The 26,023-nt window shown below is 49.5% G+C and overlaps 1 protein-coding gene and 1 non-coding gene across 2 annotated transcripts in view; both read left to right on the forward strand.

Annotated features, from left to right (window-relative positions):
* SAMD11 (sterile alpha motif domain containing 11) overlaps positions 1 to 26,023 on the forward strand; it is a 226,145-nt gene that overhangs the window by 106,673 nt on the left and 93,449 nt on the right. Inside the window, 1 exon segment of the mRNA XM_060259593.1 lies at positions 14,066 to 14,190. Within this exon segment, the coding sequence (XP_060115576.1) occupies positions 14,066 to 14,190 (125 nt within the window).
* Positions 1,259 to 1,325, forward strand: TRNAS-GCU (transfer RNA serine (anticodon GCU)). The gene has a single exon. It is a non-coding gene; the product is annotated as a tRNA-Ser (tRNA).

Genomic DNA, 26,023 nt, shown 5'->3' on the forward strand with positions numbered 1-26,023 from the left:
GCCAAACTGTGGCTCTTTCGCACATATTGCATGACTCTTGAAGCCTCCACGGCCTCATCGGCTGGCTCGGAGAAGGCATTTGTCCCTTGAAATCACTTCTCCAAGCCAAGCCAGCTAGCAGCTTGGAGGATGCATTTAAAGTTGCTTTCTTTCCACCTCTCCCTCCCCCATTCCTTCCCTTCCCTTCTTTCCTCGTGACTCTCAAACATCTGGCATGCATGTCTTGTGGCTCTCAAACATCTGACATTTATCCTATGTGGGTCTTATGTTAAGCAAGTTTGGCCACCCCTGGTATAGCAAAAAACTTGTATACCTACAATCATAGAATGCTGGGTTGGTCAGTTTACACTGGTGTTATTTGACCGCATGCTGAAGGATGTGCTGCATGCATATGCACAGCCCGCCCCCCCCCCCCAATGTCCTGTCCGAACTCGTCTCCTGCGAGCTGTGATGATGCTGTATCTCTGGGATGACAGCGCCTGTCAGATCTTGCTGTAATGGACCCACCAAAGCGGGGAGAGCAGAGCGTGATCTCACTCGGTTTGGCGCATTTGATTTGTAGCCTGCGTGTGATGAGTCTGGATGTGGCAATCCAGTTGGCTGTTGAACTGCCCTCGGGGACTCTGGCACAGGCAGGCCTGGGGGGGAGAGGGGGGAGGACAAAGAAAAAAACAGACCAGGAGCCGCAGAATGTCCAGTACATCACGGTGGGCAGGGAGGATCTGCCTCAACCCCATTGTTTATAAGAACATCAGAAGAGCCCTGCTGCATCAGACTAGTGAGAGCCAGTTTGGCGTAGTGGTTAAGTGCACTGACTCTTATCTGGGAGAAACGGGTTTGATTCCCCCCTCCTCCACTTGCAGCTGCTGGAGTGGCCTTGGGTCAGCCATAGCTTTCACAGGAGTTGTTCTTGAAAGGGCAGTTGGTGTAAAAGCTCTCTCAGCCCCACCTACCTCATAGGGTGTCTGTTGTGGGTGGGGGGGAGGATGGAGGGAGAGGAGACTGTGGCCACTCTGAGACTCTGAGATTCAGAGTATAGGGCAGGATATAAATCCAATATCATCATCATCATCATCTAGTCCAGCATCCTGTCTCAGACAGTGGCCAACCAGTTCCTCTGGAGGTCCAATAATCAGGACCTTTTTTGGAAATGCTTCTCATGTTACTAATTCAGCACTGATGACTGCGTGGACATGAAGCTGCCTTCTACTGAATCAGGCCATCTGTCTATCAAGGTCAGTCTTGTCTGGGGAGGGACGGTGGCTCAGTGGTAGGGCATCTGCTTGCTAAGCAGAAGGTCCCAGGTTCAATCCCCGGCATCTCCAACTAAAAAGGGTCCAGGCAAATAGGTGTGAAAAACCTCAGCTTGAGACCCTGGAGTGCCGCTGCCAGTCTGAGAAGACAATACTGGCTTTGATGGACCGAGGGTCTGATTCAGTAGAAGGCAGTTTCATATGTTCATATGTCTGCTCAAACTAGCAGCAGCTCTCCAGGGTCCCAGGCAGAGAGGTCTTTCCCATCACCGACAGCCTTATTCTTTTAAACTGGGGATGCCAGGGATTGAACCTGCGACCGTCTGCATGAAATCCCATGCAGCTCCAGCCACTTTTGCCCAATGGACTGACAGATGCCTTCTCTCCCCCCCCCCCCCCGCCCGCCCTGTTTCTTCAGACCTTTGTGGCTTTTCTGCTCCGTCTGTGGCACTGCTGTTGTTACCGCTGCAATCGCTCCTTGCTTTGCATATTGGATTTTATTTTATATGTTAAGGAAGGGCACAGGGTCGGGACAGGTTTATGGTGACTGTATTGATCGGGGAAATTTAATACAATCCCTGCAGCGGCAGAAGGATCGTTACGGGTGGCAGGATGAGCAAAACTTTCTATTTTTTCCCTCCTTCGTAGGAAGTCCTCTTCTATAGTATTTCATCTCTTGTTTATCTTCCGGGCCTCCCAGTTTTGTGGATGGGCAAAGGGTTGTGTGCGTGGCCAGTGACTCAGACGACCTTATTTGTTGTCATAGCGAAGATGAGGCTGGCAGGAAGAGGCCCAGACAGAGTGGTGGGGTACCATACCTGGAGCCTGTGTGGTTTAATTGTCCGGTAGATCGCTGCAGGGAAGGAAGGGTGAGATGCAAAAATATTATTTGGGAAGGACTCTAAACTGTCACAATGTAAAGTCAAAGACAATAGCAGAGAAATACATTTTCAGATCCGTGGCTCAGTAGTAGAGCATCTGCTTGGCAAGCAGAAAGTCCCAGGTTCAATCCCCGGCATCTCCAGTTAAAAGGGACCAGGGGTAGTAGGTGATGGGAAAGCCCTCTGCCTGTGAGACCCTGGAGAGCTGCTGCCGGTTTGAGTAGACAGTGCTGACTTTGATACACCAATGGTCTGATTCAGTGTAAGGCAGCTTCATAAGTTCATATGATTTGGCTCTAACTTCTGGCTTTGGGATTAGTTCTCAATAGGCCTTCCCAACAGAGATTTGAACTCCCTGTACCCCCTGTGTATTTACGTTTTCTGCTCCCCGTTGCACCCTTCTTTCCCACCCATTGGTATCTCACCACTGTGAGCACTAAAGCTTGGAAGTAGAGTTGCTAACTCCGTGTTGAGAATTCCTGGAGATTTAGGGGCGGAGCGTGGGAAGGGGAGGGAATACAGCAGAGCTGTGATGCCATTAAGTCCACTCTCTGAAGCGGCCGTGTTCCCCATGAGAACTAATATCCGACGATCAAGTGATCAAGTGTAATTCTCGCAGAACGCATTCCCCATTGCCAGCCTCCAGGTGGGGCCTGGAGATTCCCTGCCTTTACAGCTGGCAGAGATCAGCTTCTCTGGAGAAAATGGCAACTTGGGAGGGAGGACTCTGTACCCTGCTGAGGCCCCTCCTGTCCCCAAACCCCGCCCTCTCCCAGCTCCACCCCCAAAGTCTCCAGGTATTTTCCTACACAGACCTGGCAACCCTATACCTCCTGCCAGAAGTTTAAGGTTGCAGGTGGCTCTGGTCTTTGAGGAGTTAGAGCTCAGAAGCGTGTGGTTTCATTTACAGAAGTGCATGGTTTCATTAAGAACTGACGGACAGTGTTGGCACTTCTGGGTTAACGCTCTTCTGGAGCATCTATAAAACAATGTAAACACCTGGCTGCCCGTCTTCCTCCCAGCAACGGTCGAGTTGAGGTTATCCTTCCTACCAGAGAGGTCATCTCACACTTCTATAGCTTCTCGGGCTCCATTTCCCGTAAGCTACGGAGCTATCCTGTTGCCGTGGGTGAATCATTATATTGCCATTACAGAGGATGGATTAGGACAGTCGGCCTTTTGAGGGAAGGCAAACGATTAGTCCCATTAAATGTAGACAATAGATTAATCGGGCCATTCAGCGGAGACATTAACAACGGGTTTTTTTATTTTGTATTGGTCTGTATACCCAGCCGCATTTCCCCGCTCCCCACCCCCCCCGCTTTGTAACCACATCTTTTGCAAACCGTGTGAGATTCAAGCTGGACCTTGAGGCTGGTGTCCCCAAGCTGAGGGGTGGGGGTGGGATGGGGGGGGGCTGTTGCACCACAAATTCTCTTAGGTGTCAGAATTCTTCCAAGAGTATGAAGATGCTGTCTCACCATGCTATAGGAATTGCTAAAAGGATGTAGTGGTAGAATGTGCTGTCAAGTTGTATCTGAGATATGGTATCTGAGATATGGTATCTGAGAGTTTTCAAGGCAAGAGACAAACAGAGGTGGCTTGTCATTGCTTGCCTCTGCTAGCAACCCTGGACTTCCCTTGGTACTTCCTTCCAGGTACTAACCAAGACTAACCCTGATTGGCTTCTGAGATTTGACAAGATTGGGATAGCCTTGGCCAGGAGTGGCCAAACTTGCTTATCGTAAGAGCCATATAGAATAAACTTCAGATGTCTGACTGCCACTAGGCATGAACATCAGATGATTGAGAGTTTCCCTCCAAATTGCTAGAGCGTTCCTGCACGAAACCATAGAGTTTCCAGCGATTTCCTAGAGTGTCTCTGCGTGACGTGCCTGGCGCAGTACATCACGTCCGGGTGACATCATCATGTGCACAGTGATGGGACTCTTTGGGGGCAGGGATCCCCTGGCGGCCTCCTCCCTGCTGACGGGTTGGGGCCCACCAAACTGGGGGATCTCCTGCCCCTGGCAAGAACTTGGCAGCCCGAACCCCTGCCATGGAGTCCACCTTCCAAAGCAGCCATTTTCTCCAGGGGAACTGATCTTGGTTTTTCTGGAGATAACTTGTAAAAGTGGGAGATTTCCAGGTGTGCTTGGAGGCTGGCCACCTTAAAGGTGAGGGGTGAGGAGACCAAGTCCTATGAGGAAAGGTTGAAGAAGCTGGGGATGTTTTGCCTAGAGAGGAGGCAGCTGAGAGGTGATATGATCACCATCTTCAAGTACTTGAAGGGCTGTCATATAGAGGAAGGTGTGGAATTGTTTTCTGTAGCCCTGGAAGGTAGGACCAGAACCAATGGGTTGAAATTAAATCAAAAAAATTTCCGGCTCAACATTAGGAAGAACTTCCTGACCATTAGAGCGATTCCTCAGTGGGACAGGCTTCCTTGGGAGGTGGTGGGCTCTCCTCCTTGGAGGTTTTTCAACAGAGGCTAGATGGCCATCTGACAGCAATGAAGATCCTGTGAATTTGGGGTAGGTATTTGTGAGTTTCCTGCATTGTGCAGGGGGTTGGACTAGATGACCCTGGAGGTCCCTTCCAACTCTATGATTCTATGAAAGGGGGCTGCCTTTTTCATCAGCAAATGGAGCTGGCACTAGGATTGCCAACTTCCAGGTGGTAAGGATAAACCGAAAAAACCTGTTTAACAGAAGATTAACAAAGTCCCAAATACTAGAAGTTGCTACTGTTAAACCTGGTTCCAAAACTCTCTTAAAAGTGAAACAGCCTGAAGAATAAAATTTATATCTCAATATTATATATGTTTCATTATTATCACAGTAAGTTGTAAACAATCAAACATAAATTATAACAACCAAAGTCCCAGTCCATTCAGTCCCATGTAAGCTTGCCAGTTTCAGTCTTCAGTAGCTTATTTCAGACTTCAGTAACTTCGCCCCCCCCCCCCCCACACACACACACACTCCTGCATGGCTGGTTAAAGTGCTAGTGCTTGTGCTGATTCCATTGAAGAAAGTGCCTTATGATTTTATATCAGTTCTTTCCTATTTCCAAACACCAGTTATAACAGCTTCAGAACATCAGTAAGTTGGAATTCATAAAAGTGGGTGCAAAGGAAGCCTCTGACAGTAACACCAGCATTTGTTACTGGTTCCGGATCACCCTTCCTCAAAAAGGCATTCCCCACTCATCGCTTCAAAAATGGATCATTCCTACAGCATTAAACACAGAGAAGGTGGGTTCCAAAAGGCATTATAACCTCACTGAAGCCCACCCCCCATACCCTGCCCTCCCCAAGGTTACATCGCCTAAATCTCCAGGTATTTCCCAACCCTGGAGGGCAATGGCATTTAGTTTATTTCTGAGTTTTTAAAAAAAAAAACTGATTGGTTTTCAAAAGATTTTATCAATTAATTAGACATCAGACTTCTAAAACTTGCTCAGTGCATTTAAGGACTTAGAAATGCACGGGTGGGTTGCATCTTTTTAGCAGAGATCTTCCTTCTTTTCTCATATGTAAACAGAAAGAAAGGCTTCTCCCTAGGTGGTGTCTGTTGTGACACATCCTTATAAAAAAAGATTCCCCCACCTGCTTCTGAATGGTTGCTTTTTTCCTCACATGTTCCATTAACACTAAAACCATTTGCTAGAAAAAGGTGAGACTGGAAGAGGAAATGTGCATAAACTGGACATTGTTACAGCAATCTCCAATTTTTAGCCGATTATCTATCTCTTCCTTGTCCTCTGTGGAGATCTCTCTCTCTCTCTCTGACCTCCCCTTCTTTAATCCTTTAAAATATATAGATATATAATAGTACACTGCTGGAAGGGATCAGACAGATAATCTGATTTCGTATGTGTTTCTTTGTGGGGGAAAGGAGGGCAGGTGTTTGTAAAAAGGCACACATCTTTATGGGGTCAAGTAGAAGGAGGTTTAGCGAAGTCTCAGCTTGTTTCTTCAGAGCCGACCTCTGTCTTGGGGGCCTTCAGGTTGTGTCAAACTTGAATCAGAATAGTTTCTGGCTTCCATAGAGACATTGCACCCAGAACCCCTGTTTGTTGCAGAGGAATCGAGGGAGGAATGTTGTAGGACGCACACTTCACTCATACGTGGGGTGGTGGTGGCTGGTTCTGCTGGGTTTGCCATTTGCTGTATACAAACGAGAGATGCCTTTTACTCCCTTGCAGTTCCACGTTGTAGGAAACAAGTGGCATATAAGCTTGACAACTGTTACTGATTTTATTGAGAAGTGCCCAAGAAGTCCACAAATGCTTTCAGAACCACGACCAAAATTAGTCCTCCTTAATCCACGAATGTTAAGATTCTTTAGACAAAAAAAGAACCCCGATTGCAGAATGCATTTAAAGTTAAAATTGCTTTCTTTCTACTTTTCCCTCCTTCCTACCTCCCCCATCTATTTGCCTGCCTGCCTTCCTTCCTTCTCTCAAACATTTGATGGTTATATTACGTGGCTCTTACGTTAAGCGAGTTTGGCCTCCTCTGTTCTATGGCCAGGTGGCTAATCTGTGTCTGTATTTTTCTGGACAGTAATAAATCAGTTCCTGTGAAAAGAACTTGGCCAGTGTTTGCTGCGCAGTTTTGTACAGGAGTTGTTGCACGCTTTGGTTTTGTCAGTGAAGAAAACGAACAAACGAACAAGCTAGCTATGAATATTGGCGTGCATCAACTAGCATAGCCTAGTCTGCTCAGGAAAGTCTCTTCATTTCCGAAAAAGGTCATTCGTTCATGGACCAATAGGAACAGGAAGCCTCATAACACATTCTCTGAAGCCTTTTCTCCCCATGCTGGAGAAGGAAGTCATAAAGTGGCTTTTGTCACTTCAGATTTTATTAGCTATCCTTCATGTTAAGAGATCCCAAAAACCTTCCTGTAAAGCACGGAAGCAAGTGTTTCTAGCTTGCTCTGGTCTCTGATGAGCTCCTTTGCTTTCTGTTGCATTTCTATCCTGCCCAGAGCCTAGGGCTGCACACACAAGTCTACCATCTCCTATTGTTTATCCTCACAACCACCCTAAGAAGTAGGTTAGGCTGAGAAAGTATGGCTAGCCCAAGAGCAGCCAGCAATCTTCAGTCAGAGGAGGAATTTGAACTCAAGTCCCCCCCAGAACAAGTTACAATACAGCAATCATTATACCACACTGGCTCTCTCTTCTATTTGCAGGGAGTTTTCTGATTTAGGGGAGGGGTCTGCAAATGCACTCAGCAATTTGCGTGTGCGATTAGTTTGGTGAACATGTGCCTCCACCCAAAGGGAAAGACACGGCTTGTTTTTGACCTCACTTTGGTTTTGGGAGGGTCTCAGAAGCTGCTATGGCTAACAGAAATTGGTGACTTCCCCCAGCCTCATCTCAGTCAGTTTGGTGTAGTGGTTAAGTGTGCAGACTCTTATCTGGGAGAACCGGGTTTGATTCCCCACTCCTCCACTTGCAGCTGCTGGAATGGCCTTGGGTCAGCCATAGCTCTCTTGCAGAGCTGTCCTTGAAAGGGGAGCTTCTGCCAGAGCTCTCTCAGCCCAACCCACCTCACAGGGTGTCTGTTGTGAGGGGAGAAGATAAAGGAGATTGCAAGCTGCTCTGAGACCCTGATTCAGAGAGAAGAGTGGGGTATAAATCTATGGTCTCCTCCTCCTCCTCCTCTTCTTCTCTGGGTTGCAGCAGTGACTCGAAATGCTGCCTGTCATCCCCAAATATGAGCCAAGCCAAGAGGGATTTCCGTTCCCACCCAAGCTTGCCAACGTCAGCCCCCTCCCTCCTTTTCTTATTATACTGATGGCGGCTTTTATCTCTGTCCCCGACATCCAGATATCGATTTGCACAATTAAGATGTACTGATAATTGCCTCAAATTAATCCCATAAACTCCTTTGGATATGTTTTGCATAATAGATCTCACAAGTGGCATCTAGGCAAAGGTTAAGCCTCCCAGTCACCTGCCCTGGAGCCTTGTGGGGGCAGGGTGGAGGTGTTAGGCGTCCACGTGCTGAAACCAGCATCTTTCGGTGGAGGGGCCCAGCAAGCGGGTGGAAGGTGGCGGCTGAAACGCCTTTGGAAGGCCTGACGTGTCCTATGAAAAACCCGGCCTGCGGAAGCAGAGCGAGGAGAGCGGCAGACTCAAAGTCCACCTTTGTCTGCGGGCGCCTTGTGAAAATCCCAGCGCCAGACGCCCATCGACAGCTCCCCCATCTAATGACCTTTCTGTCATAAACTTTATCTGATTAAGCAAAGCGCTGGACTGGAGATTAGTTTCCCTCCCCCATCCACTTTGGAGTTGCTCCGCGGCACCTCTGGCCCGAGCTGGGGAGAGACGAGATGCTTGGGGGGGGGGGGTCTACTTAAAGGGAGATGCGCGCTGGGCAGTTCCTCAGAGAAAGCACTGCTCCGGTGGCACCAAGCAGTCAGGGCTTCCTGTGCTGAGCCAGAACGGAAGGTGATGTGTTGCGGCTTGCCAATGCGCAGAACGAGGCCATTGGTCATGTAAGTACAAGAATCCCTCTTTAGCATTACTTTTTCGAAAGTATTCTTGTGTGTACATGTGTGCGTTTGTGTGCCTGGAAGTCATGGTGACTTCTGGAGAATCTCTACTGGGTCTTGGACATTTTTCAGAGAGGTGGTTTGCTATTGCCTGCCTCTGCATACCGGCCCTGGTCTTCCCTGGAAGTCTCCTATGCAAGCATTTGCTAGGGTCAGCCCTGTTTTTGATTGCTTTGCAAGTTGTTTTGGTTTTTTGCATTCCTGGAATGTTGGAACTCTCTGTCTGGGGCAGTGATGCTCTGTATTCTTGTGCTTGTGGGGGGCACAGTGGGAGGGCTTCTATCCCCACTGGTGGACCTCTTGATGGCACTTGGTTTTTTTGGCCAATGTGTGACACAGCGTGTTGGACTGGATGGGCCATTGGCCTGATCCAACATGGCTTCTCTTGTGTTCTTATGTGACACAGAGTGTTGGACTGGATGGGCCATTGGCCTGATCCAACGTGGCTTCTCTTATGTCCTTATGTGACACAGAGTGTTGGACTGGATGGGCCATTGGCCTGATCCAACGTGGCTTCTCTTATGTCCTTATGTGACACAGAGTGTTGGACTGAATGGGCCATTGGCCTGATCCAACATGGCTTCTCTTGTGTTCTTATGTTTAGAGGCATGGCCAATTAAAGGAAGAAAGGAGGGGTTGAACGCTGTTGGGTCTTCCTCGAGGTGATAATTCAACGAGAGATTTCAACATTCCAATTGTTGTGAGTGCCAGATTGTGGAGAGAGTAGCAAAAAGTTGATCGCATTAGGTTTTCGGGTCCATCCAGGTGAAAACAAGGCATGGTCTAGTCTTATAAATTCCTTAACAGAGCAGATAAACCACCCTGCTAGCCCCGTAGTGCAGAGTGGTAAAGCTGCAGTACTGCAGTCCTAAACTCTGCTTATGACCTGAGTTTGATCCCCGGCGGAAGCTGGGTTTTTAGGTAGCTGGCTCCAGGTTGACTCAGCCTTCCATCCTTCCGAGGTCGGTCAGATGAGTACCCAGCTTGCTGGAGGGAAAGTGTAGATGACTTGGGAAGGCAATGGCAAACCACCCTGTAAAAAAGTCTGCCGTGAAAACATTGTGAAAGCAACGTCACTACAGAGTCAGAAACAACTGGTGCTTGCACAGGGGACCTTCCCTTTTCCTAGTCCAGAAACTCTCTACTCAAAAGGGGGTGGTTTTTCATTGCCTTCTGCTGATGTCAGACAAGTCCCTCAGCTCCATAGCCTCTTTGCGGGTTACTCAGTGGCATGTGGCTGGCTGGTGTTGCAAACAAGGCAGACATTTTAGTTGTGATCCAGCACAGCACATCTGGTGAGAAGGAAGAAAGGAGTACGAGTTAACCCCATGCCAGACTTGAAGCCTGAGAGGCGATCAGGAATCTGCCAGTTGCCCAATGAGATCTTGTGTTGTTTCTTTCTTGGAATAGGTTGTGGAAGCTTGATTTATGGCAGATTTGGATTAAAAAAAAAAAAGGTAAAGGTGCAAGCACCAGTCATTTCCGACTCTGGGGTGACATCGCATCATGACATTTTCACGGCAGACTTTTTATGGGATGGTTTGCCATTGCCTCCCCCAGTCATCTACACTTTCCCCCCAGCAACCTGGGTACTCATTTGACCGACCTCGGAAGGATGGAAGGCTGAGTCAACCTTGAGCCGGCTACCTGAGCTCAGCTTCCGCCGGGATCAAACTCAGGTCATGAGCAGAAAGCTCGCATTACAGTACTGCAGCTTTACCACTCTGCACCACGAGGCTGCAGGACTTGGATGAGAGACCGCTAAGGAAGTCCAGGGTCACTATGAAGAGCCAGGCAATGGCAAACCTCTTCTGTGTTTCTCTGCCTTGATCTGGATGGCCCAAGCTAGCCTGATCACATCCGGTCTTGGAACCTCAGTAGGGTCAGCCCTGGTCAGTATTTGCATGGGGGACCACCAAAGACGTCCAAGGTCACTCTGCAGAAGCAGACAATAACAAATCATGTCTGTTGGTTAGCTTGAAAATGCTGAGGGGGGGGGGGGGTGTCACCATATGCTGGGGTGGGGGTGTCACCATGAGTCAACTGCCACTTGATGGCACTTTGCCCCACCGTTGGCAACAGCCAGTGCTCAGAGCGATCTGCTTAAAAGACAGGAGATGGAAGAAGTTACCTATTACAGTGTTATAAGGAAAAAGGGTTCTTATCATCATCTGGAATTATGATTATGGGGTAGAGGCCGAAATGTCTATATTACAGCGAATGCCTGAAAATTCGGTAAAGGTGAATGCTGACAGTCCATGCCGAGTTCTGTGGAGATCTGAAAATAGATGGTGTTGATATTATTGTTAGACTGGTGAAAGGTCCCCCAGTGACCTTCATGGCCGATTGGGGATTTAAACCCTGGTTTCCTAATCTGACATTCTCTCCACTATACCACTGGCTGTCCATCTATCGTGTCCCCGCTTTCTTTAACACCTGCTGCTGCCAGTCCCATTTAGGTAACCGTCAACATTCACTTAGACTCATCTTAGAATTTTCGGACAAGATTGATTTCATCCCCAAAAATTCCCCTATGAGTGTAGCCATTCACCCAGTTTTCTTGGTATTTACTCTTTCTGTCTGTTGTCTTTGTTCACTTATTTCTGTTTATTTGTGGGAAATGATTTTTTAAACTATCCAGGGCAGCAGGAAGAGAAGAGATGAAGTGCCCAAACAGTATTCAGATTGGGGAGGGGTCTGTGTCTGGCCATTTGGCCAGTTACGTTGATAGCGTATACCAGCAAACTTTTTTGAGCTTCCTCTTGACATAGGAGCAATAAAAATGAGATTGGTGTAGCTCAGAAATATAATTGTGAGCTGATCGAAATGGCTCTGAAGAAGTGGGATATAAATAAGAACATAAGAGAAGCCATGTTGGATCAGGCCAGTGGCCCATCCAGTCCAACACTGTGTCACACAGTGGCCAAAAAAATTATATATATATATATATATATATATATATACACACACACACACACACACACTGTGGCTAATAGCCATTGATGGACCTCTGCTCCATATTTTTATCCAGTCCCCTCTTGAAGCTGGCTATGCTTGTAGCCACCACCACCTCCTGTGGCAATGAATTCCACATGTTAATCACCCTTTGGGTGAAGAAGTACTTCCTTCTATCCATTCTAATGCGACTGCTCAGCAATTTTATCGAATGCCCGCAAGTTCTTGTATTGTGAGAAAGGGAGAAAAGTACTTCTTTCTCTACTTTCTCCATCCTATGCATTATCTTGTAAACCTCTATCGTGTCACCCCGCAGTCGACATTTCTCCAAGCTAAAGAGCCCCAAGCGTTTTTAATAGATGAATGAAAATGGCCATGGAGGGTTCTTGGCACAGCAGATAGTCTCTTAAAGGCCTGCTGTGGAGAGGGTTGTATGGAGGAGCGGCTGTTTCAGTGGCAGTTAGGCTTGCCAATCACCAGGTCCCAACGGGGGTTCCCCACTTTTGCAAGTTCCTTCCCGCCTCCAGTCGGCTGGCCGGCAGGGAGAAGCTCCAGCCCAACAGCCTCCATGTATGTGCCTTCAAACCACAGAAGGCTTAAGAAGGCACTGGGAACAGCTTTCTTCTAGAAAGGTGCTTGGTGCCTTTAAATCTTAGATCAGTTTGAATGGGGGCGGGGCGAGCCTGCAGAACAACCTGCCTATTGGAAGAGAAGGGAACAGAAAGAGGCCAGAACTTCTCTTGGTTTTGTAACCTTCTCAGAAGCTGTTTGCATAGAATCTTTGGTTTCCTTGTGTTATTCTTTAGAACTTGGAACTTCAGCAACTTGTGAGTAAATTGCCCTAGTGAGACCACACAAGTGTGGGATTGCAAACTGTTTTATTTTTTGGTCTCTCTCTCTCTCTCTCTCCCCTCCCCCGCTGTGACTGTGTGTGTGTGAGAGAGAGAGTGTACACAGGAGGTGCAGCTGGTTGGGGATGTGGAAATGAAGACTCTCTTCAGGGGAACTGCACCGCTGTATTTTTACTTATTTATTTTAGGGAATGTGAAAATCTCCTGGCTCCACCCCTGTTTTCATATTCACTGTTGCGCTAAAAGTTTTTACAAACCACTTATTGTTTTTGAGCATTTTTCTCACAAAACTGTTGTTGTTATACTACCTGGGTCCTGAATATTGCACTGAAGTCTCTTCAGTCACAGATAAAAGGTATTTGTTGAGAAGGGAGACACCGAGGTTGGGTGGGTGCTCTGGGCCCTCCCAGACTGACCCATACCAGAGTGGTGTTGACTAGCAGAGGCCTTCCCTGGTCCCCTGCTGCGTGACAAGGATTCTTATTCATGGTCCATGACTTCCCTGCTAACAGCCTTCATGGAGAGCACCTTGGTAGCATCTCCTCCCCATAGGATTGCCAAGTCACCTGCTTCCCAGAGTAGGAGAATTTCGCGCACGCGACGCAATGATGTCACCCGGAAGTGATGTCATAGTGCCAGTTACACTGCGCACAGCTGCTCTAGGCGTTTCCAGGAAAACGCTATGGTTTTCCCGGACACTGTAGCGGTTTGGGAGGGGAAAACTATGGTACCTATTGTACTATAGAGTTTTCCCTCCCAAATTGCTAGAGCATCCAGGAAAACCATAGAGTTTTCTCGGAAACGCCTAGAGTGGCTGCTGTGCACCATCGCTGGCACGATGACGTCACTTCTGGGTGACAGGTTGGAAACCTCCTCCCCCACCCGGACCAGGGGCTGGGCAGCCCTACCTCCCCAGCCTTGATCCTCAGTTCGCTGAGTGAATAAGTGTGTGGACTCTCATCTGGGAGAACCAGGTTTGATTCCCAACTCCTCCATTTGCAGCCGCTAGAATGGCCTTGGGTCAGCCATAGCTCTCTCAGGAGTTGTCCTTGAAAGGGCAGTTGCTGCGAGAGTCCTCTCAGCTCCACCCACCTCACAGGGTGTCTGTTGTGGGGGGAGAAGATAAAGGAGATTGTGAGCCACTCTGAGTCTGATTCAGAGAGAAGAGCGGGGTATAAATCTACTGTCATCTTTTTCTTCAAGGCAACACCACTCCAGATACTAGTTTATATGGCTTTTTGTCTGTCCTGCAGAGGCTCCCTGGAAAGGGTTTTTGAAGGTGTAGCAAGGGACCACCTTGGAATACCAGAACCTGGAGGCAGGGTAGGATTTATTCAGATACCTCCCTGAATATCCTCCAGACCTCCAGAAGGGGTCAGTCACCAGAGGTTGCCATGACTTCCAGATGCACATGCACACACATGCACACACACACACAAATTCAAAATACAATTTTTTTTTAGAAAACAAAGCTAACCTCCCCACAAGCCCTGCCCCTCCTCCAGCGGCTGCATGGGGCTCCCCTCGAGTAAAGCCTTTTCTTCTCTCTTGCAGCCGAGACAGTGACCTGACTTCCTTCATCTCCAACCTGCACCAGAGTCGCCAGCTCGTTATGCCAGAGACCCAGAGCCGCTGCGAGTTCAAGAGAAGCAGCCTCGACGTCGGCTTGGGAGGAGCAGGTAAGCGCTGGTCGAGGTGGGGGATGACCTGCCGTTTCCTCCTGGTGTGGGGGGCTGCCCCCCCAAAATGCACTGCTGTTCCGTGAGATGTGGCTGGTGATGACAAGGGCCATCAAGTTACAGTCATGGGGTTTTCAAGGCAGGAGACTTTCAGAGGTGGTTGGCCATTGCCTGCCTCTCTGTAGAGACCCTGGAGGTCTCCCATCCGAGTACTAACCACAGCTGGCCCTGCTTAGCTTTTGAGATCTGATGAGATCAAGCCAGCTTGGGCTATCTAGGCCAGGGCTTTGCTTCACTGGTGGTTTCACACAGGAGATTTGGCCTGACCTAGCCCCACTTCCCATTTGGATTAAAAGCCCGCGAGCGCACAAGCACATCTGCCCTCTGAGCGGCACCCGTATGCACCCCATCTCCAGACGCCTCCTATCCGCATCAAAAAGCCACCTGGATTTTCCCGGTATCATCCCCCGGAATCGGATGTAGGTTGGATAATCGGCTGCTGCCTGAATGGCCCAGTGCAACCCATAAGTGGAAGAGCTGTGCGATCGCACCAAGCCGTTTCCAGCATGGTTGGGTTGGTTTTCCCCCCCTAACCGCTCTCCGAGGTGCGTTTGTGCACTTCTGAGCCAGTTTGCTTGTGAGTCAGTTTGGTGTAGTGGTTAAGTGCAAGGACTCTTTATCTGGGAAACTCGGGTTTGATTCCCCACTCCTCCACTTGCACCTGCTGGAATGGCCTTGGGTCAGCCATCGCTATCGCAGGAGTTGTCCTTGAAAGGGCAGCTGCTGTGAAAGCCCTCTCCAGCCCCACCCACCTCACAGGGTGTCTGTTGTGGGGGAGGAAGATAAAGGAGATTGTGAGCTGCTCTGAATCAGAGAGAAGGGTGCGGGATAAATCTGCAGTCAGTCGTCTTCTACTTCTCTGCTTGAGTGCATACACAGGGGACTATTTTTTTTTTAAAGCAACCCTTCCTGCAGTGGTCCATGGTTGAGCCGCGCTGGCAGTGTGAATGGGCAACCAGGGACCACTGCTGGGATCCTGCCGCTTCAACAGTGGCTAATAGCCCAGAAACGGATCAAACTGAAGCGGTTTTTCCCCCAACGGGATAATATCGTGCCAATTTCACAGTGTGAAACCAGTGACTGTGACCCAGATGCTTCAGGCTTTTCCTTGATTTTTATCAGAGACTTCACAGCAGCCTCTGGGTTAAAGTGGGCTCCATCAGAGGAGCAAAATGGAGGGTGGGGTTAAGCGGGCGGTGAAGCTGAAAGACCTGGGTCTGGTTTCTAATTGCATTAATCAGAACCTTGTCGCCTCGGCAGCTCAGCTCCCTCGCTGTGTGGCTCCCTCGACTTTATATTGCAGCCTGACCTTTCTGGAGCTTAGCGGACCCTGCCTTGTTTTGATGCAAGAACCAGAGAGAGGGAGAGAAATTGAAAGGCAGGCTAGGCTGCGTCTCCTGGTGCTCTTTGACAGTCACTGTGGGAAGGGGCAGAGCTCTTTTTCTAGCAGGAGCTCCTCTGCATATTAGGCCACGCCACCCTGATGTAGCCAATCCTCTAAGAGCTAAGGGGGCTGTTAGTTCAGGGTCTACTGTAAGCTCCAGGAGGATTGGCTACATCGCGGGGGGGGGGGGGGGACATGGCCTAATATGCAGAGGAGCTCCTGCTAGAAAAAGAGCCCTGGGAAGGGGGAACGGTCAGGACAACGAAGGGGCAACGGCGCATCCATCAACAAGCATGGCTCTCCGAAGATGAGCCCATTCTCAGCTCTTTTTATTTTCACGCGCTGCCAATGAGCTGGTTCTGCTGTGTAACTAGCCCTTGGGGAAAGCAGCTGGATAAATGGGAAGCAGCACACAGGCAGTGATGGTGGGGGGAATCTTGCTAGGAGGGCAGGCCGTTTCGTGCCATAGATTTGGCTCTCGGATTTCCGCATTGGTGCTTGACTAAAATCGGAGGAAGTTTTCAAGCTGGACAAAAGAGAGTCAGACCCAGTACAGCATCCTGCAGCTTTTCTGTTCTCCTCTGGTTCTAGATGTGTGAGGGCCAGTTTGGGTGTAGTGGTTAAGTGTGCAGACTCCCTATCTGGGAGAACCGGGTTTGATTCCCCACTCCTCCACTTGCAGCTGCTGGAATGGCCTTGGGTTAGCCATGACTTTCGCAAGAGTTGTCCTTGAAAGGGCAGCTGCTGTGAGAGCTCTCTCAGCCCCACCCACCTCACAGGGTGTCTGTTGTGGAGGGGAAAAGATAAAGGAGATTGTAAGCTGCTCTGAGTCTATGATTCAGAGAGAAGGGCGCAGTATAAATTTGCAGTCGTCGTCGTCTTCTTCTAATGCAGGAGTCCCCAACGTGGTGCCAAGGGGCACCATAATACCTGTTGACACCTTTCATCATGCTCTCCAGGTGTTTTTAGAAAGTGGCTGGGGCCAGGTGTGGCTTTTGCCAAGTAGGGCTGGTGATTGTCCCTTGGAGATTGGCTTGGCTGTGAAAGTTTTCTTTGTATTTTTGTGTATGTGTATGCACACATGCGTGCATGCCTGGATGTCATGGCTGACTTCTGGCAATCCCTAATAGAGCTTGGATGTTCAGACAGGTAGCTTTTTATTGCCTGCCGCTGCACCCCGGCCCTGGTATTCCTTGGAGGTCTCCCATCCAAGTGCTTGCCAGAGTCAGTCCTGCTTAGCTTCCGAGATCTGACGAGATCTACATTTTTGTGGCTGAAGGTAAGCCCCTGTGTATACCAAGGAAATATTTTTAAAGAATATGTTCGTTTTCAAAGGCATCCTGTTAAACAGAGTTTCTGCCTGAAATGTGGAAGAGTTGCTGTTAGAGTTACGCGAGACCCGGCTTCCTAAAATTTCGTAGCTGGCTCCACCTCCTGTGGCAGCCATTTTCGTGGTTTGTTTATTTATTTATTCAATTTATATCCCGCCCTCCCCGTGAAATCAGGCTCAGGGCGGCTTACACGCTCATGTAAATACATGGAACATAAAATCACATTAAGATATAAAAATCAAACCATTTCAAGTGCGATAAAAATCTTTGAATTTTCCTATTCTGTTGTTCTAGCTGGGTGTTCTATAGAAAGACAGATCGCAGGTTCATGTTCAAGGTGGTCCAGTTGTTTTGGAGTCTATTGCAGCCTGCGATCTTAATTAATGCCTGGTGGAATGAGCTCCGTCTTACAGGCCCTGCGGAACTGTACGAGCTCTCAGAGGGCCCTAACCTCCTCAAGGAGCTCCTTCTACCAGCTTGGGGCTACAACAATAGGTTGTTCCCACCCCCCTATTGTCAGAATTCCAGAGGTGCCTCCTGGCTCAAGAAGGCTGGGTAACCCCCTGCTGTAGTATGTTTTTGTGGAATTTTCAGGCTACAGCGCAGCATTTGAACCTACAGGCTTCCATCCCTGTGACTTGAATGGGAACTGAGCTGCGTATAGTTATGTGCAGAACGGCCGCCTTGACGTGCGTCATGTTTTACAGCCATTATCAGATGCTGACAAAGCTGTGCAGGAGAAACGCACACAGCACTTGAAAATTGCAATCGGCGAACCCCCTTGGCTTGAGGAGAGCTCGTCAAGGACAGCACTCATAAGGAGACCCTGGCTGAATCATCAGTCCAACATCCCATCTCACACAGTGGCCAACCAGTTCCTCTTTAGAGCCAACAACAGGGCAGAGAGGCTGAGGCCTTCCCCTGAGAAGAACTTCAGAAGAGCCCTGCTGGATCAGACCAGTGAGGGTCCATCTAGTCCAGCATCTTTTTGCACATGGCGGCCAACCAGTTCCTCTGGAGGGCTAATGAACAAGGTAGAGAGACCGAGGCCTTCACAAGAACATCAGAAGAGGCCTGCTGGATCAGACCAGTGGTCCATCTAGTCCAGCATCCTGTCTCTCACAGGGGCCAGCCAGTTCCTCAGGAGGGCCAACAACAGGGCAGAGAGGCTGAGGCCTTTATAAGAACATCAGAAGAGCCCTGCTGGATCAGACCAGTGGTCCATCTAGTCCAGCCTCCTGTCTCACACAGTGGCCAGCCAGTTCCTCAGGAGGGCCAACAACAGGGCAGAGAGGCTGTGGCCTTCCTCCTGTCTTGCCTCCTGGCACTGGTATTCAGAGACTGACTGCCTCTGTATGTGGAGGTTTGCTTTACTCATTTCCTCTCACTCTATATTCACAGCTCCATGTACCTTAGAGGGTGGATGGGTTGGCTTAACATATAGTCAACCAGGCTTTAGATGCGCACTACTTTATTCTGGGTTCATTTTTCAAACTCAAAATAGGAGATAAGTGTGTAAGATAACCTTTTCTAATTGCGGGAAAGTTACCGGTAATGTTATGATGCTACCCAACTGATTCTATTCTCCATAAAACTTTGCTCCTGGACTCCACCTTTGTTCTATTTTCTGCACTAGTTCAACCACCAGTAGTTCAGAAGCCTTTCTCATCAGGAGAGCCAGTTTGGTGTAGTGGTTAAGTGCACGGACTCTTATCTGGGAGAACTGGGTTTGATTCCCCACTCCTCCACTTCCACCTGCTGGAATGGCCTTGGGTCAGCCGTAGCTCTCATAGAGGTTGTCCTTGAAAAGGGCAGCTGCTGTGAGAGCAATTTCAGCCCCACCTACCTCACAGGGTGTCTGTTGTGGGGGGAGAAGATATAGGAGATTGTAAGCCGCTCTGAGTCTCTGATTCAGAGATAAGGGCGGGGTAGAAATCTGCAGTCTTCTTCATTTGATGGCTTTTGGTGTCCTTATCCCCAGCCCACCCCTAAGTCTAAACATACACACACACACACACACAGACTTCTAATACAAAAAGCGAGTGCTGTCACTTTTGTTTTGGGGAGGGGGAGGAGATGGCCCCCAGTGAGGCAGGTATAACTTGGCCTTTCGCCTAGCCAGCACATGCAAGCAAGGAGCCCGAAAGGCAGGCGCTGATAAAATCTAATTGCCCCATCGATCACTTTCGTAGCTGCCGTGGGTTGCCGCTTAATGATTGAGATATTCCTAACGTGTTTGATGCAATGCTCGCTATATCGCGCCCTGCCCAGCCCACTGGGGATCGTAAGGTATTACCGGGATCTCTTAATCATGGAGCAGGGCTGTGCCGGGCCCGCTCTCTCTGCTCAGCACCGGAAGATTTATTATAATTATTGCTGGAGCTCTGCTCGGCTTTCTGCAAGAGCGTAGCGATAGCATTGCGCCTTGGGGGGGGGGGCGGGAGGAGCAGCGCTGTTACGCTCTCACAAACCTGCTCTTGTGGATGAAATCCATTGGGGGCGGGCTAGATGCGCAGTCCCTTCCCCTGCTCAATTTTTAGGTAGTCCCAGGAGAGGGGCTGGCATGTGTTTTGTCCTTTGAAGCCAAGCGTGCTTTCCAGAAGTGACATAAAGCTATAGTCCTAACCGGGGCTTTTCTTGTAGAAAAAGCCCAGGAATGACTCGTTTGCATATTAGGCCATACCCCCTCGTGCCAAGCCAGCTGGAACTGCATTCCTGTGCATTCCTGCTCAAGAAAAAGCCCTGGTTCTAACTACTGAGAACCAAGCAAGTTGCCATATAGTACACGTCAATGTACTTGAGTGCTGTTCAGTTAACAGTACCGCACAGGACGGTTGCTGCAGAAGTCTGAATCACTGTTGCTGCTTGTTAAAAGCAGAGGAGGTTTGAGGCTTCTGAATTCCAGGGGGGAGCTTGTAAGTTGGGTTGACAACCCCCGTTGGGGGCAGGGGCCCCCCTGGTTTGGAGGCCCTCCCCCCCCATTTCAGGTTTATTAGAAAGTTGTGTGTCCACTGGGCACTGCATTATCCCTACGGGGACTGGTTTCTGTAGGGTATAATGAAGAATCGATCTGTGAGTATTCGGGGCCCCACGGGGCTGTTTTTTGAGGTAGATGCACCACATCTTCAACATAGCATTTGGTGCCTCTTCTCAAAAAACTCCCCACGTTTCAAAATGATTGGACAAGGGGGTCCAATTCTATGGGCTCCAAAAGAAGGTGACCCCCATGCTGCATTATTTCTAATGAAGGGAAGGCATTTTGAACAAGTGCAGTCGCTTTAAATGTGATGACCAGAACTCCCTTTGGAGTTCAATCATGCTTCTCACAAACTTGCTCCTGACTCCACCCCCAATGTCTCCTGGCTCCACTCCCAAAGTCCCTAGATATTTCCTGAGTTGAACCTGACAACCTTATTTGTAAGGGATTCAGTGGACGGGTGGTCAGGGGGTAGAGCTTGCTGCCAAAAGCAGGCCGGGTCGTGCCTGCTGGCATCATCCTACCCATTGTCAGAGGAAGACACATGAAGTTTCATTATACTGGATCAGCTCAAGGGTCTGTCTTGGTCAGTCTTATCTACGCAGACTGGCAGTGGCTTCTCCAGAGTCTCTTTCACATCACCCAATGCTTGATCCTTTTAACTGGAGCTGCCGGGGATTGAACCAGGGACCTTCTGTGTGCAAAGCAGAAGCTCTTCCACTGAGCTGCAGCCTAAGGTCAACTGAGGCGGTAGTGGGTGGAACGCTCTGCTAAAAGTAGGCGTATTGACACAGAGCTAGGCTAAGCCTGGCCCCCTTTTAGCAGAAATAGCATTGCATTAGCACCCGGTGGATCTAGTTCAGGGGTGGCCAAACTTGCTTAATGAAAGAATAAACATCAGATGTTTGAGAGACACAAGACATTAATGCCAGGTGTTTGAGGGAAGGAAGAAAAGCAAATAGATAAGGGTAGGGGAGGTGGAAAGAGAGCAACTTTAACTTTAAATGCATCCTCCAAGCCACCAGCTGGCTTCGCTTGGAGATGTGATTTAAAGACCGTTTTCGCACACAGCTTACCTCACAGTCACAATCCTGTTCCCTCCGCAGCGTCTGGTCAGATTTCCCACCATCTGCGCCGAAGTTACAGGAAGTGCCACAGCTTTTGCGTAGCAAACGTAAACCGCTAAAACCCAGTTTACGTTTGCTACGCAAAAGCCACACTTCCTGTAACTCCGACGCAGATGGTGGGAAATCCGACAGACGCTGAGGAGGGGAGGGAACAGGATTGTGACTGCGAGGTAAGCTGTGTGCGAAAACGGTAAAAGAGTCAAATGCCTTCTCCAAGCTGATCAAGAGCCAAATGCCTTCTCCAAGCTGATCAAGAGTCAAATGCCTTCTCCAAGCTGAGGTGGTGGGGGCTTCTCCAAGCTGAGGTGGTGGGGGCTTCAAGCCACACAATAGCCTGGAGAGGAGGTGGCTGAGAGGTGATATGATCACCTTCTTCAAGGACTTGAAGGGCTGTCCTATAGAAGATGGTGTGGAATTGTTTTCTGTGGCTCCAGAAGGTAGGACCAGAACCAACGGGTTGAAATTAAATCAAAAGAGTTTCCAGCTCAACATTAGGAAGAACTTCTTGACCGCCTCGGGAGGTGGTGGGCTCTCCTTCCTTGGAGGTTTTTAAACAGAGGCTGGATGGCCATCTGACAGCAATGAAGATCCTGTGAACTTAGGGGGAGGTGTTTGTGAGTTTCCTGCATTGTTCAGGGGGTTGGACTAGATGACCCTGGAGGTCCCTTCAAACTCTACGATTCTATGATTCTAATATGTGTTAAAGAGCCACATGTGGCTCCCAAACCACAGTTTAGCCACCCCTGATCTAGTTTTTGCCAGCCTCTCCGCTGTCTCCCCACCCATTTCCGAGCAGCCGAGGCTGGCACGCACACCGGGCAGGGGTAAAAGAAAGTCCTCCTTGAGATGAATCGGAGCCATCTGCCTGCTGAGCTTGTAGCAGAGGGTGTGCGGTAGAAATGTTTCAGTCGTTTAGGTGGTTGTAATCAGGGACGGGAACCTTTCCTGTGGCTCTTCAGGCAAAAACGACGACGCGTAGGTGTCGAATCTCAAAACTTGCAGTTTGTGGAATAGGATGTCTGATGTGTGTGTGTCAGTCCTTGAAAAACTGCCAAGTTTCTGTCCTTCATGACTGCAAGAAAAACTCTGGAAATCGGGGTGGGGGGGTTGGGGGTTGAGGGAGGGGGTGTAACAATAACTAGGAAGGTTGTGGATGTCTGTTTCTGACAAGGATCTTTCTTTAGCATGGCCCCAAACCCCTGACCTTCTCTTTTACGTGTGAGGGCCACTCTGAGTTGCCGGTGACTGGAAATCTCCCAGAATTACAGCTGGTCCCCAGGTGACAGAGAGATCAGTTCCCTTGGAGAAAATGGCCGCTTTGGAGGGCGGACTCTGTGGCATGATACCCCACTGAAGTCCCTCCCCTCCCCAAACCCCACCCTCTTCAGGCTCCACCCCTCAGATCTCCAGGTATTTCCCAACCCAGAGCTGGCAATCCTTAGGCCGCCTCATCTGTTGTTTAAGGCAGCCCCGTGGCGTAGAGTGGCAAAGCTGAGGTACTGCAGTCCAAGCTCACGACCTGAGTTCAATCCCGGTGGAAGCTGGGTTCAAGGAGGCGGCTCCAGGTGGACTCAGCCTTCCATCCTTCCAAGGTTGGAAAAATGAGTACTCAGTTTGCTGCGGGGGGGCGGGGAGTATAGATGACTGGGGAAGACAATGACAAACCACCCTGTAAAAAGTCTGCCATGAAAACATCACGATTGGACGTCACCCCAGAGTCGGAAACAACTGGTGCTTGCACAGGGGACTACCTTTACCTTTAAGAGCCCCCTGGCACAGAGTGGTAAAGCTGCAGTACTGCAGTCTGAATTCTCTGCTCACGACCTGAGTTCAATCCCAGCGGAAGCTGGTTCTGGTAGCTGGCTCAGGTTGACTCAGCCTTCTATCCTTCCGAGGTTGGTAAAATGAGCACCCAGCTTGCTGGGGGGAAAGCGTAGAAGACTGGGGAAGGCAATGGCAAACCACCCTGTAAAAAAGTCTGCTGTGTAAACGTCGTGGTGCAACGTCACCCTAGAGTCAGAAACAGCTGGTGCTTGCATGGGGTGCTACTTTTACCTTTTAATCTGTTGTTTGGGTCCTCGTCTTCTATAAGTAATCCACCTCTTCCCAAGAATCTGCCCTGGGAAAATCCAAAACAAAACCGGCAGTTAGTGCAGACGGGAGTAAATCTGGCCAATGTTCGTTGCAAAATCTGTTCTAACCCTGCAGCGGGATTTGGAGCGGGAACCGTAGGCCTTTTATTCTCCCCCACCCCCACCAGGGGGATCAGATAAACGGGGAAGGTGCTGCCGTCTTTCTCGCCACAAAGGGATTTTCTCGGTGTGCGTGAGACGGGGGGATGGCAGAAGGCCCTTTTTAATCTTAATTGAGAGCGACACACAAAGGGATGAGCGGAGAGGAGCTGGGGCCGCCTGACAAAAGCATGGCGGGCAAAGCCGGCGGTTTGCACATCAAACAGAGCTTTAGAGGCTCCCCGAGAAGCTCCCTGCGTGTCTGTAAACAAATCCAATCCCTTCTATCCCGTTTGGCTAATTCACTCTGCCGGGGCATGCAAAAGCGAGACGGGCGGTTGGCGGAGGAGGAGGAGGAGGGGAGAGCTCACACAGAGGGGGCCTGTCAGAAGGAAATCTCTGGCATGTCTGCGGGTAGGCTCTAGCCAGGGTCTCTTAGTTCCTTCCAGAGCTGGTCCAAAGCCACAGACTGTTTTCCACAACCGCTTTTGACCTTGCTCAACAATGCCTCTCTTCTCTGATCCCTCCCCCTTTTTTGGAGGCCAGGGGCTCATTTTGAACACGTCAGCTTACTCGTTTAAATGGTCCCCACTTACAAGTGCTGTCGGTGAGGTCATCCCACAGCCAAGCCTGATTGGCTGCATGGTTGTGACATCATCCTGTGAAATATATGTTCGCTGACCTGGTCAAAACGTTTATGTGGCCAGTGCAGGAAGGAGGAGAAAAAGAAACCGGTGATGGGGGAGAGGGGGGAAGAGGTTGTTTGGTGTAATGGGTACATGTGCAGACTCCTATCTGGGAGGACCGGGTTTGATTCCCCACTCCTCCACTTGCAGCTGCTGGAATGGCCTTGGGCCAGCCATAGCTGTTGCAGAGCTGTCCTTGAAAGGGCAGCTTCTGGGAGAGCTCTCACAGGGTGTCTGTTGTGGAGGAAGAAGATAAAGGAGATTGTAAACTGCTCTAAGGAGCCACGTGGTGCAGAGTGGTAAGCTGCAGTATTGCAGTCCAAGCTCTGCTCACGACCTAAGTTCGATCCCAGCAGAAGCTGGGTTCAGGTAGCCGGCTCAAAGTTGACTCAGCCTTCCATCCTTCGGAGGTCGGTAAAATGAGTACCCAGCTTGCTGGGGGGAAGTGTAGATGACTGGGGAAGGCAATGACAAACCACCCCGTAAAAACAAGTCTGCCGTGAAAACGTTGTGATGCGACGTCACCCCAGAGTCGGAAACGACTGGTGCTTGCACGGGGGACTACCTTTTAAGCCTCTTTGAGACTCTGATTCAGAGAGAAGGGCAGGTATAAATCTATAGTCCTCTTCTTTTCTTTTCACTGCAGCAGATCAAAAACAATTTTCAGGAGGAATTTCCACTTCTCCAAAATCTCTAGTGTGGACCTGAGAAAAAGTGTTTGAGTCACGGTGTTGCCTTGAAAGATTATTTGATTTTTGAATCCAGACCCTGAGATGACGAGGCATATATACTGGTGAACCGGGGTCCTAACTTCCAGGGCAGGGGGCCCCAGAGTGATTCCAGGTACACCTTGGTGCCCATCAACACCTTTCCCAGTACCCACCATGGCTTTTTTTGGAGCAGGAATGCCCAGGAATGGAGTTCTGACTGGCTTGGTGTCAGAGGGCGTGGCCTAATACGCAAATGAGTTCCTGCTGGTCTTTTCCCACAAAACACCCTGTGTAACTATGGCGACATCAGGGGTGTGGCTTAATATGCAAATGAGTTCCTGCTGGGCGTTTCCTACAAAGAGTGCTGCGTGAAACAATGGTAGCATCAGGGTGTGTGGCCTAATATTCAAATGAGTTCCTGCTGGGCTTTTTCATAGAAAAGGCCATGTGAGAAACAATGGTGGTATCATGGGGGTGTGGCCTAATATGCAAATGAGTTCCTGCTGGTCTTTTTTTCCCTGCAAAAAGCCCTGTGTGAAACAATGGTGCTGTTAGGGGTTATAGCCTAGCATGCAAATGAGTTTCTGCTGGGCTTTTACTACAAAAAAAAAAACCCTGGTACCCGCCAAGTGTTTTTAGAAAGCACATTGGGGCACCTTCCTAATTGGGGCTCTTACTGCCCATTTGAAATCTGATTGGCTGAGCGGATTTAAATAATATTTTCGTGACAGCTACCATAATAGTGTTGGTTTTTGTCATGAGCCGTGACGAGGAGCTGAAAGGGTTAACAGACCTGGAAGAGTTGCCAGCCAGTTCCTCAGCTGAACAAACAGCAGCTGGCCCATCAATCACTCTCCAGGCACCAGTGTCAGCTGTTGACGATCAATCTCCTCCAAGCTCTCCTCCTCCCAACTCAAGAGTTCAAAGCAGGCTCCGGAAAGAACTTTCAGAGCGAAGACATGAGGCACGCCGATGCTTTGGATCTCTCAGCCCTGAGTTCTAGCAGAGTCACTGCCACCCAGGGGAGCAGGCTGATTGAGACTCCCATATAGCTCCCACCCAGGACCTGGTAACCTTGTGGAAGCAACAAGTCTATTCTCTGGCTTGCATCCACGCTCCTTCCCGATTCCTGATCCTGACCTGCTTGATTTCCTTGGCACCCTGACCTTTTGGCTTTTGGACATTGACTTCTGATTCCGGTTTGTGATTTTGCATTGGTGACATGGCTCCTGCTTGACTTCCTGGACTTTGACCTTGGGCTGGCTTTGGACTCCTGCCTGCCTGCACCCTGAGAACGTGACAGTTTTATTCTCTCTCTCCAACTCCT

Source organism: Heteronotia binoei, chromosome 18 (assembly GCF_032191835.1).
Source record: "Heteronotia binoei isolate CCM8104 ecotype False Entrance Well chromosome 18, APGP_CSIRO_Hbin_v1, whole genome shotgun sequence".
Taxonomy (NCBI): Eukaryota; Metazoa; Chordata; class Lepidosauria; order Squamata; family Gekkonidae; genus Heteronotia; species Heteronotia binoei.